Source organism: Barbatula barbatula (genome assembly GCF_947034865.1).
Source record: "Barbatula barbatula genome assembly, chromosome: 10".
Lineage (NCBI taxonomy): Eukaryota > Metazoa > Chordata > Actinopteri > Cypriniformes > Nemacheilidae > Barbatula > Barbatula barbatula.
In genome coordinates, this window is record NC_136773.1 from 18931655 (window position 1) to 18949764 (window position 18110).

General features: G+C 36.2%; 1 protein-coding gene across 1 annotated transcript; it reads right to left on the reverse strand.

Annotated features, from left to right (window-relative positions):
* Positions 1 to 2816: 2816 nt before the first annotated feature.
* Positions 2817 to 13640, reverse strand: slc17a8 (solute carrier family 17 member 8; the record flags this gene model as incomplete). Its single annotated transcript, XM_079466000.1, has 12 exons — positions 2817 to 3152; positions 3240 to 3367; positions 3599 to 3709; positions 3982 to 4114; positions 4228 to 4377; positions 4987 to 5129; positions 5684 to 5770; positions 8773 to 8860; positions 9263 to 9377; positions 10320 to 10438; positions 11524 to 11779; positions 13540 to 13640. The coding sequence occupies 12 exons, from the start codon at positions 13638 to 13640 to the stop codon at positions 2817 to 2819; spliced, it is 1767 nt and encodes a 588-aa protein (XP_079322126.1).
* Between the last annotated feature and the right edge of the window lie 4470 nt (positions 13641 to 18110).

The window sequence follows — 18110 nt, forward strand, 5'->3', positions numbered from 1 at the left end:
GGACGGCCTTGTGTGAAGGACACTCACATGGCTGCATTTAAAAAAAGACACTCTGCAATACAGCTTTTAATAGTTTTGATTTTTGTTTTGCCATTATAAAATCTGAAAACATATTTCATTTTAAAATGTTAACACAATGGAACTCTCAATCCGAAGCTGTTAATAGTAAACACATTTGAGTTTGTGTGTCAGTATTTTTTGTAGCCTGGAATCACTTTTTGAAAAAATCTGTCTCCTGACTTACAGTATGTGGTTTGATAAACTCAAGCCAAAGCAAACCAAAAGGCACGCAGAGATGTGCTATCTCCAAAGCATTCTGCGCAATGACAGATGTTTTAGGAATCAGTTCCAGAAGCAATATATCTACTGTTTGATATCTACAGTAGCTGTTGATGTCAGGATAAAATGTTTTAAAAGCAATCTCTAAATCATAAAAGGTAAATGTTGAGATAAGACCATCAAATACTGCAAACCGTTGACACGCTGCATGTCAGCATGTTAAACATGAGCGGTCAAGGACTGTAGCACAAAAAGTGCCACTCCAAACCATAACAAGGTCCGCAACCTTGAACTTTCCCAAACACTTTTCTAACAGAAGACTCTGTAACATGTAATAGTGGAGTCAATAGAAGAAATAAAAGGATAGATTGGTTAAATTCAAACACACTGTGGTCATGCTGCATTTCATTTTTTGTAATGAATATAAAGACTTTCTAGGTCTGTAAAACTGAGAGGTGAAATTAATTTAATTACGTTTATGGTGACATTACAAAAACTCCGAAACATTAGACATTATATTTAGTTAACAATATATTTTACATCATTTTTATACAATTTCTTTTTCTTAAATATTTGTTGCCAACTTTATGACACTTTGGGGGTTCAGTCTATTTTCACTGTAAAATCCTGCTGTGAAAACTGTATGTGTTTACGAATAATGATAACATGAAGGATGTTTACTCCCACTTGACAGAAACCAGGAGAGTACTGTTAGTTCCCAACAAAAGGCAAAAAAAGCCAATTTACGCAATTCAGTTGTTAGTCTTGAAGGAGTTCAAAAATCCTCTGTTCTCTCTCTCTCCTGAAGCACATGAGAAAGAGAATAGGTTGTGAGTTTGAAGTTTCAGTTACGTCTACTTCGATTTCATTTGTTCCACACTCAGCTCATCAATAGTTTAAGATGCTATTTAAACTGCTTCTGTCTTCTATATGTGCCAAAGGTAATCATTTATCCATGTTTTTCATTTTAGTTCATTTGAATGTCATATAAATCCACGGTTCTCATATTTGAGAGTAGATAAATGTTTTAAAGCTTCATTAAAAGCATTTTTATTATTCTCCAAATAAACATTTAAATAGACATTATCAGTTACAGTGATGCAATGGTAAAGTGCATGTTTCAAACAATCATCTCGACTTACACGTTAGCAATGAAATGTCTTTGTCATAAAAGGTACTCGCAAAATAAATCAGGCACATTGTGGATTGTTTTTGTGTAATGTTACATCATCCAAATTTAAATCAATGCTTATCAAACGGTTTAATTTGTTATCAACCAAACAATAAATACCCTCCTGCATTAAGATTATGTAAACAATACTAACCATCAGGTATTAAAGGTTTACGTGTATTTTTGGAGGCATTTCACAAAAAAAACATAAAAAACACTTTTTTTCAGACCACACCATCATTAACATGATTTTCTGTGATATTTAAAGCCAGTTCTGGGACACTTCTTCAACTGCACAGACATATGGAGTGTTTAAAAAAAGAAAGAAAGAAAAAGATTCAGAGCACTATACACCTTTTTCTTTGCATAGCCCGACAACAACGATAGCATAACATGAAAATAAAAACAAACACATGCATATTCTGCTGTCAGCCAAAGTATAACCCGACTTTGAAACGTTTGGAATGAATCCTCGCATCTGTTTGCTTTAAAGCTTTTTAATGCCCTTATTTGTTCCATCCTTGCTAAGTAGACAATTACAGTGGCCCCAAAAAGTATTTAAGACACACTTAAAAATATATCTGTCATAATAAATATACAAAAACAAAACCAGGTGGCATGCTTTTAAGCCAAATGAAAATGTCAGATTTGAATTTTTAGACAAGTTGCCAATTCGGTTAAAATATTGGATAAAATAGCAAAAGGTTAAAGAGTGAAGTTAATTTTGAGTTCAATTGATTTGCAGTTGCTCGGCGAAACGATTGAAATGTTTTACAATAATTTTGGGACCACTGTATGTTCCTTTCTTTTGTTAATAATTTGTAAAGAATACGTTGAATGTTTAAGGTCAGGGTTGCCAAGTCCACTGTTTCCCCTGGGATTTGGGATACTTTTAAACTTTCGCTACAGGTTAAATAAGGAAGGATTTTGTTAATCAGCTGTCATTTTTTAGTTAATTTGAAAGGTACGATGAATTTGAATATACACCTTGTTTATTATACTATACAATGATTTTTAAGAATAAATTGTGTGTAGTGCATAACAATGCCTGTAAAATATTTATTTTAGGAATGGCGTTTATAGTTTGGGTTTTTGTGCTCTGCTGGGCTGGTTTTGTATAGCAAATCTGTCAACCCTGTTTCAGGCAAAAGATCTCCATTTCAAAACAACTCACAATACATTGACAATCCACACGAAATCGTTCATTCGGCTGAGTGAAATCAAAGGACGCCATCCAAAACATATACTGTTGTGTCAAATGAAATGTTGTGGTCCGAGGGTGGGCTGACCTATTCAGTCAAATAAACTCAACACTCTTTGGATGAGAGAGCAGTCCTGGGCTTTCACTGACAGAAATTCATTGATACTAATTTTGATACTCCCCGTTTTCATAATGATTTGACTCATGATCCTCATCGTCTTGCATGGTAACCCCCCTCTTCTTCTTCCAGCCTTGCTTGCGGCCTGTGGAATTGTCTGTGGTACCGTAAGACTTCTTTCTGATTGCCAGGGCACTATCACTGCTGGGCTCTGTCTCATCAGCCAGCTCGTCTTCTCCAATGATGCCACATTTCTCATCGCTGGTGCTCTCAGGGTCAGCCCAGTCCTGCTGCTCACCGGAAGCGAAGATGGCGTAGAAGATCACACCCGAGTAATGCACCATGGACGCGATCACAAAAACATTCTGCCACTCTAGACGAGTCTGTTGAAGGCATGGCAAAAAAAATTACAAGTCATAAAAATAATTCCCAAAGCAGCTTAAATACTGTATGCATGTTTAGATAAATACCTTGTGTTTGGTGAGCGCTCCAACTATGAGGGGGCACACCATACCAGACAGGGTGCCCACTCCATTGGAGATGCCCATGAGAATACTGGCATATCGAGGAGCTATGTCCAGATGGTTTACATTGAAACCTGTTACATAACAGGTTGTATGCATTAAACAGGGTATATGTTTGGTCATGTAACTGTGCAACAAAATATTTAAGAGCAAATCGATTTTTACGTTTGTTTTTGTAGAGTTTATTGTGCTAAATCTTGGAGGAATGGTTAGAATAAAATACAGCTTAAACTGCGAGGACCAAATATCAGGATGATGTTGGCAATGGCTGCACTTTGATGACTGACACCTGTCTCATGCCTCACCTGATATCGCAAATCCACTGAAACCCACGGCCAGAATGAGAAATGAGATGGCCACGCCACGTGTGTGAGAGAACCCCACCACCAGCAACAACGTGGCCTCCATGCCAAAACCTATGAATGATGCCATTCGTTACATATTACCCAATGGCCAGCTCAACCCTACTGGTAATCTAACAATTCATCGATTTTGGTAACTTTTGGAACATACAGAAAACATTTTTAAATAGGTTTTTAAACTAAAATACTTTAATCTTTGCCAGCTGGTGCATGTTTGGGGCAAAGCTATCTGCTAGTCCAACCAATGGAGGACAGGGAACATGCTTAGGAAGCCTGTAAACATTACACACTTTATGTCTAAAAAAACAGAGCACTTATAGCATTACCTCCACAGTTCATGATTTTGCGCACAGTTGTGGTAGAGAGGATTTTCCGACTCCGCAGGAAATCAGCCAGCTGGCCTCCTATCGGCACAATGATCGTCATCACCATGTGGGGCACAGCTGACAAAATGCCCACCTGAAACAGCCCAAGTTAAAAAAAAAAGTTAAGAATTAACTGTACAGTACATGGGAGTGTATATAGTCTATAGTATTTTATTTTGTATTATATATTATATTAATAAAACCCACCTTGCTTATGGGGAAACCAAAGACCTCTTCAAAATAAGCTGGCTGACTAATGAGCAGGAGGTAAAAGGTCCAGCTACGACAGAAGTTTGCCACAATAATGGCATAGACAGGCATAGATGTGAAGAATTTACGCCAAGGAGTTTTGAATTTCTGTTACGAAATAGAGAATGCATAAAAGTGTGAGCAAATTTATACCATTTTATATTTAACTAACAGCAGAATTGGCTTGGGCATCGTGACGGTGAAGTCTAGGACGGTTGGATCCTCTAGAGTAATATAGCTGTACAATTAAAGGCATAGTTGACCCAAAAATTCTGCTATCATTTCCACCTTCTTGACATTTCAAACCTTTATGACTTTCTTCCACAGAACACCAAAGAAGATATTTTGAAGAAAGTTGCCAACCGAACACGACTGGCCCCCAATTACTTCTATGGACACAACCAATGCAAGTGAATGCACTTAACAACATTCTTCAAAATACATTTTTTGTGTCCTGCGGAAGGAAGAAAGTCATAGAGATTTGAAATAACAAAAGGGTGAGTAAATGATGAAAGAACTTTTTGGGGGGTGAACTATCACTTTTTTTTAAAGGGCTGAAATGAAGCGCTTCTTAGATTCCATCTAAATTTGTAAATATAATTCATTTTCAGAATAACTGTTTTTTTAGGACAAGCGTTTCTTGATGTGCTACAACAAATCAAAACTTCATTTTTGTGGCCAGGGCCTTCCCAAATACAATATAATATGGTGTAATACCTCAGTAGAACTCATTAGATTGGCTCCCTCCCCGATGGAGGCCTCTATGTACATTCTTTCTTCCTCACTGATGGTGGGATGTGCAGCTGGGCTGTTATAAGCGAGCAGGAGCCAGAAGGTATACCATATAATGCCAAACACACCTGGAAATGAGCACAAAAACGTGTTTCAGTCTGATTGCTAACATTGCACACTGTTGGGCTTTAAAATGTCATATTATGACACTGTCCTAACAGTACATTTTCTTCTCCATTAATTCTCCCCCGTCTTTATTGTGTTAGGATTTGGCACCACACTGTTTTAAGTGTTTTCACCCAAAATTAGAAAATGTTCTCATGATTAACTCACCCTCGTGTTATTTCAAACCTGTATGACTATCTTTCTTTCCACAGAACGCTAAAAATGATATTGTGCAGAATGATGTCAACCAGCACTCATTCACTTGCATTGGTTTTGTGTCTTGAAGTGAATGGGTGCCGGTGCGGTTCAGTTACTAACATTCTTCAAAATATCTTCTTTTGTGTTCTGCTGAAGAAATAGTCATAGATTTGAAATGACAAGAGAGCGAGTAAATTACGTCGGAATTTTCATTTTTAGGTGAACTATCCCTTTAATGCAATGTGATCGTGTATGTTGCAATGTCATCAAACCTGAATGAAAACTGAAAAATGTAATGCATTTAAAGACTCAAGCTCACCGTATATATAGAAGACAGAGGGCCAGCCCACATACTGCACTAATATTCCGGCCAGTGGCATGGCTATTACAGCCCCTGCATAAGATCCTGTCATCCAACACACACACACACACAGGAGTAATTAAGAAAGTTAAATTAAAAGAGGGGGATTAATCAACCTGTAATATATTCTCTTTATCTATGCTAATTTAACCATCACAAGGCCCTTTTCAACGTGTAAGGTTTTGACAGGGCATTCTTTCTTTGTTTCATTTTTCACGTGCAAAATTTAGTATATTTAGCTTCGATGACTTTTTGGAATTTGTTTATTATTTCTTAATTTCTTTAATAAAACACTAAAATGAAACATTACTACAGTAGATGTGAAAGCTGAACCGGAGAAGATCTAGAATTGATGAACTAAGATTCAATCTATTCCTGATCGTAGTTTCAGAAAACCTATATAGAATAAATCAAGGACTCATGGATTACATTTATGAATATTGAATTCTCCCTTTGTGTTCCACAAAATAAGCTTATGGGTTTAAATAAATAAGAAATAAATGCAAGAAATCCTGACAGACCCGAGCAGTCTGCTTAGTTACACGTGCACCCACTTCAGATCTTAAACCTGGCACCACGTGTTACTGCCCGACACAGGCTGCCAGCTGCAGGAAATTGGATTTTAATGAAAAGGTGTCTTAATGTATATTTTATTACTGGTTGCACTTGTAAACCTTCCTGTTTGAAATAGGAAAGGATTCTCGAGTGTGCTTTTGAACAGAGAAGTGCGCACTAGTTCATTTGAATCAACAGGAGAAAGCCTCTTGGACAAACTAAAGGTGAAGCTGTGTGCAGACTTCTTCATTTGGCGGCCATGTCAAGAGCCGGTTGAAGCAGACGTTGTCATGGCACCAGTGTATTGGGAAACACGGCTGTATTCATGCATTTGAGTTGTGATAAACCATATTTCCACCCTCTCAACCCCCCTCAGGCTATACTGGTCAGCAGACTGTGGGAAAGATTTCTATGAATCGAGTAAGTAGGTTATAAAAAACAGCCTAATTCTGACAGTAACAAACTGTTTTTTATTAAAACAGTAATATACTGTAGAAAACAATGCATCCTGGGCAATATTTCCCAGTTTAAAAAACTACTGTTAATTTACAGCCATCTGTCAACAGTAATCAACTGTTTTTCTGCAATACGGTTTTGTACTGTAGTACTGTTTATGCAATGCATTATGGGCTGTGTTAACCCCTTCAGACCCTGCTTCAACAAGAATGGACATTACGTCTTTCTTTGTTTAGACCAACAAAACTGCATGTTTCTATCATTTTAATAATATTTCACAGATTGTTAACCAAGTTAATGGTGACCTCATTGTCTTGCCCCTGTTATATTTTATTTGATTATGTTATTTGAGGATATTTTAGAGTTGTAAAACACAAGATTTTATTTATTTAATGTCCATCCCAGTGGACATGCGGTCTTATAATAAAATTTCAGACTTTTATGTGAGAATGAGTTTTGTGAAAGTTCGTGATTGTTTCGTCATTTTCACTCAGGTACTTTTGGCGAGGTTCAGTTTTCCCACGAATGTCAGACTTTTCTGCCCGAAGGACCCACGCGAGGAGGACGGACCATCGTAGAGCTTCATCTGTACCAACCTGCATTTGCACGTCCAAATTTCACGGTCAATAAACACTTTTTTACTTTTATCGAGAGTATGTGGTTCAGAGAGGAAGTATTATCAAGTTATGTTTGAAATTGCTGCTTAACGAGCGTTAGTAACTTACGCGATTTAAAAAGGGCTCGTCATCTCCGAGATATAACCCAAATGTTCATATTTACTTGCATTTTACGGACCCCGTGTTTTATTGGCTTATTTGTCATCTCTGAATTTTCAAAACTGTGGGTATTGCACAGTTGCTAGCTGCCTTTCACCACTAAACGTGACGTTTGATATTGCGATGTTTGTTGCGTTTAAATGCGGCTTGTGTTTGAAAGGCGTTTTAGTTATCCAGTCAAGAATATCAATATTTGTATGACTGATTGATTGATATTAATTAAAATAAGTAATGACCATGATGTCAACAATAACGCAATATCTGCTCCAGTACTATGCAGAGACCTTTGAAAGCTTTCTGATCATGTTCCTTCCATATGTTTGTTTGTTTTTGTAATAATTATGCACGCACTGAATAAAGTATCACTGCTATCTAGGTTGTTGTTGTACAATGTTTCTGTAAATCTAAATTAATTTGATGAGTTCTTTGTGATTTCTGCTGTTTTACAGTGTTCCATGGAATACATCAGGAAGAAAAACAAGCAACCAACGTTTTAGTCATCTGCATCAGATGGTTGATGGATTGTTCCTTATTACATTTTTGAATGCCAGCACCAGTATCTCTTAACGCTTAATACATGCACTCTCATGTTTTAAATATGTCAAGTTTAGAGGGCCATTTTATTGCCATTGGTATTGCCAAGATTCGATTATTTGTTTTGCTACTGAAAGACTTGGTTGCTTGTTTCTTTTTTTGTGTTGCTGCTCTTAAATAAAAGAGTAGTCCTTTCAAAGACAATAATTGTATTAATATTTTATATGATATATATTTGATGTTGAGCAGACATGTGTAGCCCAAAGGACAATATTGTGCAATAAAGATTTAGTTAAAAAAGGTTGAGCAGCCTAATTTCACAGCATGAATAACGTAAAATTACAGGAAATTTTACTGGCGTCTCTGGTGCCAGTATTTTACCGTTAAATAAGGGGAAACCTAAAATTACAGTAAATTACTGGCGTCTCTGCTGCCAGTATTTTACCGTTATTTTACAGAACAATTTTTTAAAGTGTGTATCTAATTATATTTAATGTGTTTTGGGCCTTATTTCAGGAGGATTTTATTGTGTTCTCTTGGTTCCTAGATAACATCACACCAATAGAACCCAACACATTACCGCTGGACCCACCGAGACCATTATAGTTTCCATAAGAAACCATTCCTATAAAACATTTAAGAATATATGTGATGGTTTCTGTTTTTATTTTAATGAGTATGTTACTCTATCTATCTATATAGATTAAGCCCTGAACAATCACTCACCACAGAAAGAGGTAGTGGCCAGACGGCTTCTCTCCAGCGGAGGAGCCCATTTGCTCCACATCCCATGGCAAGCTGGATATGTGACACCCTGTTGGAGTTTCATATATAATTTTTTTTACATCATACTTTACACTTCTTATCACTACAGATATGGACAAGACATCTGCCTTATGTCACAAAATGTATGACCTCGGAATAATGAAAATAGTTTATGGGTTTGTAGATATGATGATGGTTTTTAAACCGGTTTGCTAACTACTTCCCTGTCTGACTCACACAAACTCAGGGCATTGGTTAAATGTCCCCCATATTGTGAAAAAAGGCAAATACATATACAAGTGAATGAATAAGTTAAGCTTAAAATGTAACAAAAGTAATGTTAATAACAAAAAAATCGGGTTATGTAACGTACATAATAACAAAGAAAATAAGAGTAAACGCTTTATGACAGAATGAACAGTGTCACGTTTGGAAGTTGATGTTGACTCACCTCCACTAGTCCTTGTAAGATGCGCACGAACATCATACAGCCGTAATGGACCCTGGCAGCTGATGGAATAAACATGTTTAGCACTGATGTCAAGAAAATTGCTGCCCCAAAGACCCTGCGAAACAATATAGAGATATTTAGTTATGATCAAAACATTAAATCAATGCAACAAAGTTTAGCATCGAATCTTGTTACAATGTTAAAGTGATACAGTAGTTCACCCAAAAATTTAAATTCTGTCTTATTTACTTACCCTCTTATCATTTCAAACCTGACTTTCTTTCTTCCGCAGAACATAAAAGAAGATATTTTGAAGAAAGTTGGTAACCGACCTGGCCCCCATTCACTTCTATTTAAAACCAATGCTAGTTAACATACTTCAAAATATCTAGGGTAAGTAAATGATGACAGAATTTGATTTTTGGCTGAACTTTGCTAGTTGAATATATTTTCAATGACTATGAGCATTGCTCCTTAGCAATCACATAACATGGTGTGTTAGTGACGCCTAGGGAGTAACTTTGTCATTTCTATAGGCTAACTTGAGAAACGAGGAACTTAGGAAACATGTGACAGAGCCTTCACTATCACAAGTCAATATCAAAACGCAAAAAAGCTTTCATGCAATCATTTCTTCCTGATAAAGGTCCCACCAACTCTTGTAGAACTACATCGCTGGCGATCACACAACAGAAAAGTCATTTTAGTTCATTCAGTTGTCCTCTATCTCAGTTTAATCTGCCAGGTTTATTTTTTCCAAAACAGTGTGTAAGTGACACTTGTAATATTCCAGTGGCTGGTATTTCAGCATGATATCTGCTGTTGGATCTTTCATTATTAACTCTGTCAGCCACATGTCCTCTTTTCCTGTGAGGCTTTTATTACAAGACTGATATCGGCCCTTTAATCAACACACAAATTTAACCCTTACACACCTGACCACTGCACTTGTAGTGTCCTCAGGGTCTAGAAACCCCCATTAACACTTTGGTAACTGAATGTAATATGGGAGATTTACGCTAATACATATATGTTCTCTCCAAACAATGAGACTCACCTGTTAGCAGCTAGTTTATTGGAGATGAAACCTCCGGGGATTTGAGTGACAATGTAGCCCCAGAAGAATGAGCCGTGTATTAAACCCACTGTCTCTGGATCCCAATTGAACTGAGCTGGCTAAACAATAGAGAAGATATTATTAGCTTTAAAATAAATATATATATATATACAGTATATATAATAATCTACCAACACTGCAAGTTAGATAACAAGTTATATTAAAATGAATTTGATGTGTGTGTGTGTGTACTATTCATCACTGTGTGGGGACCTAATGTCCCCACAGAGATAGTAATACCAGTAGATTTTGACTTTGTGGGGACATTTTTCAGAAAACAGCTTATAAATCATACAGAATTATATTTATTGAAAATGTAAAAATGCAGAAAGGTTTGTGTGAATATTAGGTTAGGGGATAGAATATTTCATAAGCCTGACATAAAATCAATGGAAGTCTATAGAGCAGTGGTCTCCAACATGGTGTCTGCGGGCACCTGGAAGCCCACATGAACTCAATAAGGTGCCCACCAAACACAGGGCTCAACAATAATGCTCAGGAGAGTTGACGAATGTGTGACTATGCAGTATCGTCATGAAAATGCTATTATTAGCACATGTTTTAAGCTTTAAAATTCAAGAGCAGCAATTTGTGAAAGAAAACTCAGTTTGGTCCTGTGTACCGAAAAACAATGCATCATATGTTTAAAGTTTGAAATTATTTTATCAACAAGCAGCCCTAGATGATTTTATGTCTTCGGGTAGCCCTCGCTTACGAAAAGGTAGGAGACCCCTGCTATAGAATGTCTCCATAAAACATGGAAACCAGTGTGTGTGTAAATGTGTGCTTGTGCGTTAGTGTGTGTGTGTCTTCCCCTCTTTAAAATCTCTCTTATGACGGAAATAATAGGAAATATGTGGGAACTAAAAAGTTATTGTTGAAATTACAAATAAAAAGTTTGTTTATTTGTTTGATCTTGCTGAAGTCAAATGACTTGTTTTTGGCATGATTATGGATCATGTTCTTAATTATGTTCTGCAAACACTAAGGTGACAAACACAGCTTTTACATTTTTAGGTATATATTTTTTAAGGTATTTACCTTTTTTAGTTCCAAGTATGAATCTAAGGTCAATGCTAAATAACTTGGATGTTAAAGGTGAAATGAAATATGCCCATTTTATTTGACATGTCCATGGTTTCACCTGCATTACGGCAGTCCCGTTGATGTAGACAGTGTTATTGTTGACCATTTCTACGATGGCCACGCCCAGGTTGCAGCGGATGCCAAATGAGATGCAGAAACCGAGTCCACTGAGCATGGCAATAATGTAGCGTTTTGGAAGGCCAAAGCAGCCACAATCCAACAGGGGTGGGCTGTGTTTAGGGGCTGCCACTGGCCGACCATCTTCTGTCAGCTCGATATTGTCCTCCTCAGCCACATTAGTCCCATCAATTTTCCTAAACAAAATAAAAGATATTATACATTTTATAATATATACATATATATTTGTGTGTTTGGAAAATAAACGTATTCATCGAATGAGACCATCTATCCATCCATCTACCATATTATATACTAGGGGGACAGAGTGAAGCGTTTTTGTTGCCAGAGTGTTGCATTGAAAAGGTCACATTGCGTTTGATACTCCCTTCCTCTCCTTTCCTCTTGCCCATATGCACCTGTTCCATTACCAAACCTCCATCTTTCCTCTCATCCTCCACCTCACAGGAATTACTTTCATCAGTCTATTTTGAAATGTACACCTGAGTTCTTCTGCACACAGAGGGGTTCTCACTAAAAGCTGCATACTGGAGAATTCTGAACAGAGGATCAAGAGACACATCAGTGCCTGCCCCTGATATTGACAAAGAAGATGAACTGGAAGCTTCGTTATTGTACGTGAAGTGATGTTCTGGTCCGGTAGACTCTTAGCATGATATCACATGATTTTATTGCAATGCATAACAATGCATACATTTATTGGGTTCATAAAGCTTGGTTTATAATCTTATTTTTAATTTCCAATATATTTTCAAAAGATAGTAATAATTTCAATTCTGAGAAGAATGACATTTGTGAAGACCTCAACAAATGTTCTTAAAGAGTTTTGGTATTTGCATATAAGGTAATAGAAAATTACATGTAAAGCAAAATGATCAAAGAAAAATGTCTGAAATTGTATGTTTGTATTCACTTTTTCCACTTTTCAGTCAGCAGCAAGAACCTCCACAAAATAATTATTTACAATTTTGAATACCCCTACTTCTTTTGAGACCATGTGAATTTAAATGTAAAATGTGTGTCTAACAGTAATGTAAAGCTACATAATAACTAGGCTTTAAGAGGACAATAGGTTTTACTAAATTAAACCTTTAAAACCTGTCAAGAACATTTTTGCAGTTGTCCTTGCGATCAGAATGAATTATTTAATTTGTTTTATGTCATAAAATATGCAGCATTTAGAAATATGAATGCAATAATGTGCAACTTGTAATACTTTTGTATTTTGAATGTTTACAAATTAAATGGGGGCATTTAATAAGCCTACAGTATATACAATCTAAATGAAGTTATGTTCAGTTTAAACTCTCTAAAAAATTTAGCGAATTTTGAGTAGGAAAGAAAATAAATATTAAATGAGTAGTTCAATTATTAAGCGTGTGCCCATACATTCCGTTTTATGAAACTGTGCTCTCTCTTTCACTCTCTCTCTCTCTCTTATAATGTGATGGTTCTATCTTGTCAATCCTCAATATTATTTGTAGTTTTGTAAGAGTATCACACTACCTTTAATAGATTTCCTGGCAATATTACACAGACACAGGAAATTATTTACAGTATCTCACATATTAACCTGTCTGTAGTTGATATATGTTGATAGATTTTTAATATCAGAGCACCTCAAATTTCTCTATCTTTATATCTTTTTTATTGGTGCAGAATAAACAGCGGGGGTAATTGTGGTGAATTTATTAAATCGTGTTTCATTCTTATACAATGCTACAAGTGTTTTTTTAACACAAACCTTTACATTTTTTTACTTTGTAGTGTAAAAGTTCTATATATTTATTTTCAAATATTTATTTTCTTATTTAGAATAATATTGCACAATATTCTGCTGATACAGTCAGTACACAGTGTATGTAACACAAGCGTATGTAACATTCTCATCTTCCTTTAACTGGTAAGACTCCAATTCAAGGGTGTTCATACTTACTTCTGTAGGTTCCCCATAGAGTCACCAACATTGTTCTTCAACTCCTCCTTCCCTGGTTTAAGCACCTTCTCCTTCAGACCCGCAAACCCCCCCAGTGGCATCTTTCCTTGCCCAGATCTTCCGCTCTTCAAACAGTGGTTTGTCTCGCAGAAGAAAAGAACAGGGTATCCACTAGGCGCTGATGCACATCCTCTCCGTCGCAGGACTTCGATGGTTTGCTGGGGCTGGGTCAGGTACGCTGGAGGGGAGGAGGAGAGATGCTGAGCCGGAGAATGGGAGAGAGGCACAGGAGGAAGAGGAGGGACTTGACGAAGGTGATGAGAATGGGTCTGATGGTTTCTGGATATGATCCTTTACGCAGCACAGGCATGAAACTTCCAGACAGGAGATGAGAGAATGGGGAACAGACCGTGGAGTCTCCAGTTTAGTGTACCGGCATTGTTCAAGTTATGCGGATAAGATGTAGAAAAATCTCCAGCCTTCCAATCGGTTCTCACACAGACTGTGATCCTGAATACTTTTCTCTTCTCTAACGCTGATTTAGTGGTGCACATACGAGATGAGGCCAAAAGCAAGGACTGCCTAAGTTCATTAAAGATTGATGGTAAAGTCGAGGATCGCAGCCCTAAGGTTGTTTGATATGAGAAGGTGTAACCAGACTCTGTATCTTCTAGTCCAAGTCCGACCTCTATCCTGAGTACAGTTCCAGGAGTTCATGAGTCAAACGTATCAAAGTCAACAACCAAGCACTGATATCAGGGTTTAAACTGTCATGGCACGGTACCCTATGTTCAAAACTCATCCAACACATGAATTTTGTTTCTTTTGTGAGAAATTGTATAAACTTGTGGTTATAGTAAATGAGCTTTCCTTTGATGCTCTATTGCGTGCTAATCAAAAATGCAGTGCGCTTTAAAAATTCAGATATTGAGGTCTAAAAAATGCATTGGTAGTCTGCATGGTGCTAGACTCTCGTGCTCTGTTTCAGTGATGCTTGGTGTAGGTATTTCAGTAGTTTGGATAAAATGCTGTGACCTGCCCTATGAACTGCCGTAGGAACTGCCTAACACAAAACTCTTAAATGTCATAAATAAATGACAGAAATCGTAATTTAACATTTTATCTTCCTATAACATACTGGTGCTGAAAACGACATATGATAAGAACATATCGATTTCTTTCCCACGAAATGTGCCAGGTACTCAATCATCTGTTCAGCAAAGCATTCACTTAATGCAAATATGCTAAATAAATTATTGGATATTATTTACTAGAATAATTTAACTTGTTATATTAACACCATGTACTGTGTTTTACCTTTTTTGTGTTTTTCGGTTTCTATTTTCCCCTGCAAAGCTGTTTGGAACAATGCACATTGTAAAAAGCGCTATATAAATCAAATTGAATTGAATTGAATTGAATTGAATTAAATTGAATTGAATCTTTAAAATCCTCTATCTTCAGGGCCCGGTTTTTCAAAAGGTTTAATCCGGATAAAATTGATCCGGATTTAGTAATCCTTTTTTTGCGATCCGTGATCACGTAATCCATTTTACTTTTGGAGCCAGTTTTTTAAAGCAACATCGGATTGGATCAATCTGATCCGGATAGGAACTTTTCAGGATCACCAAATCAGGATAACCAGTGCTGGATAACCAGTGCTCAAACAGGATAGGAAATCACAATGTAGAACTATAGATATGTAAAGAGCAACAAGTGGAATAGCCAATGTGGGGTCCATATAAGTTTATTTTTATTTGAAATGAAAACACACACATTTAAAAAAACTAAAAACAAGAAAAACCCCACCCCATCCTCTTCCTGCAGTCCGCTCATCTGAGACCTACAACACAAACGCTGTACATTGAGGATATTTATAACAAGCATCAAGTAGGCCTATAGATATATTGAATTAAAAAAAAGACTTAATGTCAAATACTCCTTTAGGAGGCGGATCTCAAGTCTGGCCTTGGTTTGCTGCAGTTTGGTCAGAGTCAGTTGTTCCTCGTCCAGAACGAGCAAACAGGATGTTCAACAAGGGACGCAATAGTTAGACACTATTTCTGATTTGGTTTTGTATTGGATTTCAAAAATCAGTGATTGCCATTCTTTGCATTTTTTGGTTATTCTGTAATCCTTGCATGCATCACTAATAAATATTCTAAAAACAAAAATATTTTCGATTGTGATGAATATATTTATAAATTAGTGACGGAATAAAATGTATTGTTTTTGGTTTGGATAATTATTTTATGAGGCCAAACTCTTTCTACTTTGCTTTAGGCCTATACTGAAAGGCTGAATACGTTTAATCACTGTAGCCTGACGGATGAACAAATACAATTAAAACCTTATGAATAAATAGGATATCTTGTAAGATACTGCATGATCCAAATATAGTATTATTTGATACATTTTTTAAGTTTTCATTACATTTTGGGCATGAAATCCACGCTGAATCCACCCTTCTGATGGGATCAGTTTAATCCAGATATTTTGGATCAAAGTGATCCAAATCCTACAAAAAAGTTCAGAAAAACCCAAACTAAAGGTTTGATCCGGATCAAAACCAAGATTGGATTACGTGATCTAATCCGATTATGTGATCCGTTTTTTCTTTTGAAAAACACATTTTCAAGATTTGATCCAATCCGTTATCCAAAATCCTAGTGGATTACTTTTGAAAAACTGGGCCCAGGTGTTTGTTGGTTGAACACTTGCAATTTTTATGTAAAGACTTTACCCTTATTGTATGGCAGCAGTTAATAGGACATGGTAATATTTACATATTTACAGTAGTATAATTGCATTTAAGCACGAATAACACTTTTGAATGAAATGAGAATTATACTTTCAAAGGCATATGTTGCACAAGAATACTCTGTTACGTTGCGTTTCCGTTTGAGATCCATTCTGTTTACACGGACTAGAGTGACATCTAGTGGTTTGCAGAAGCTATTTATTTACCCTGGTGATCCCAAACCACTATTCTAGCATTTTGCACATGCTAGTTTTAACTCTAGTTCATAGCCTTTTCGATTAGCTATTGCCTTGTTCTATCAAATACACAAACATGTTTAAAGTAAATGACATCAAATCTGTAAAATATACCTTTGCGTATTTGGGTAGTTGTGATAAATGTTCCAAGTTGAGCTTGTTGGTAGTGAAACTAGTAGGATTTAAAAATAAATCAAAGCTTTTGCAATTAAAGCATCTTTCTTTAGGTGAAAAGATGATAATAATAAAATAATTTATAATATCACTGTATTTATTCAAATAATAATTTATAACATATTTTATAATGTAAAATATATTTTACAAAGTAGCTTAGATGTAACAATATTATCTATAAACAGTTGCTTTTGTGGGTGTTTTAACTTTCGTTTGTTAGTTGCAGAAATAGTGTCACATCACCCTTGAAGAACATGAAAACGAGGGATATTTTTCAAATTTTTATCAAATTAGATAGTTAGACGCTCGATGTCTGTCCACCAGTCGGCGCTGGTGCCTGAAAAAAAACCCGCTGGTGCCTATAAAAAACACAACCATTCAAATAAAAAACACCTGTTTGTCCTAGAAGTCTAACAAAACATAGAAGACGTACAAAAATAATCTAGTGTGTGTGTGTGTGTGTGTGTGTGTGTGTGTGTGTGTGTGTGTGTGTGTGTGTGTGTGTGTGTGTGTGCGTGCGTGCGTGCGTGCGTGCGTGCGTGCGTGCGTATGAAGAGTTTGGTTCCAAAATGAGAGAACTCCGTTTTTCAGTGTTATTATGTTATTAATATATTCATGTTTTTTATTATGTTATCATGTTTTTCTCGTGTTAGTTAGCAGTATTTATTTAGTTATTATGGCCAACTGCAGTTTAATTGATAGTAGCCTAATTGGAATGCACATTAAAAAACGCGATTTTGTTATCTCATTTTGGAACCAAACTCTTCATATATATATATATATATATTAGCTGATAGAAATATGAGTATTTATTCTCACTCTTGTTTTCATTTCTGGCGACTGCTTGCATTTTCTATTATATCTATTTATATTTAAACAATAACACTTTGAAGGCTCAAAATACTTAAAATAATGCATACTTCGACACATTTATGACAGATGCCTATTTGTATTGATCACAAACAGTTAAGATAAAATAAGATAGAAAAGGATTACAACAAGATCAGCGAAACAAATGTTTCTCTAAACTCTTATTGTGATATAAGCATTTTGTTGTTGTGCATATAAGTTATTGTGTGTATCTCAAATTCTACTAATTGTAGAAATTTAAGACGAAAATGTCACACAATATGATAATCGACACCGAATGTTAGGGGTATATAGTATATAACGCTTCAAGTATGCGTCGAAGTAAGGACAAAAAAACTCTCTAAATATAAATATTATGGCGCATGAATAACTTAATGTTATGTAAACATTAAAAAGTACCATTTACGATATGATCACGTCACATACTGCATTCGAAAAGATGATGCAGCGTTGCCATGCCTCGCCGGTTCAGTTCAGTCCCGCATACCCCCATCTCATCCGTGACCGCATTTTTCTCGGCTTGCATAACG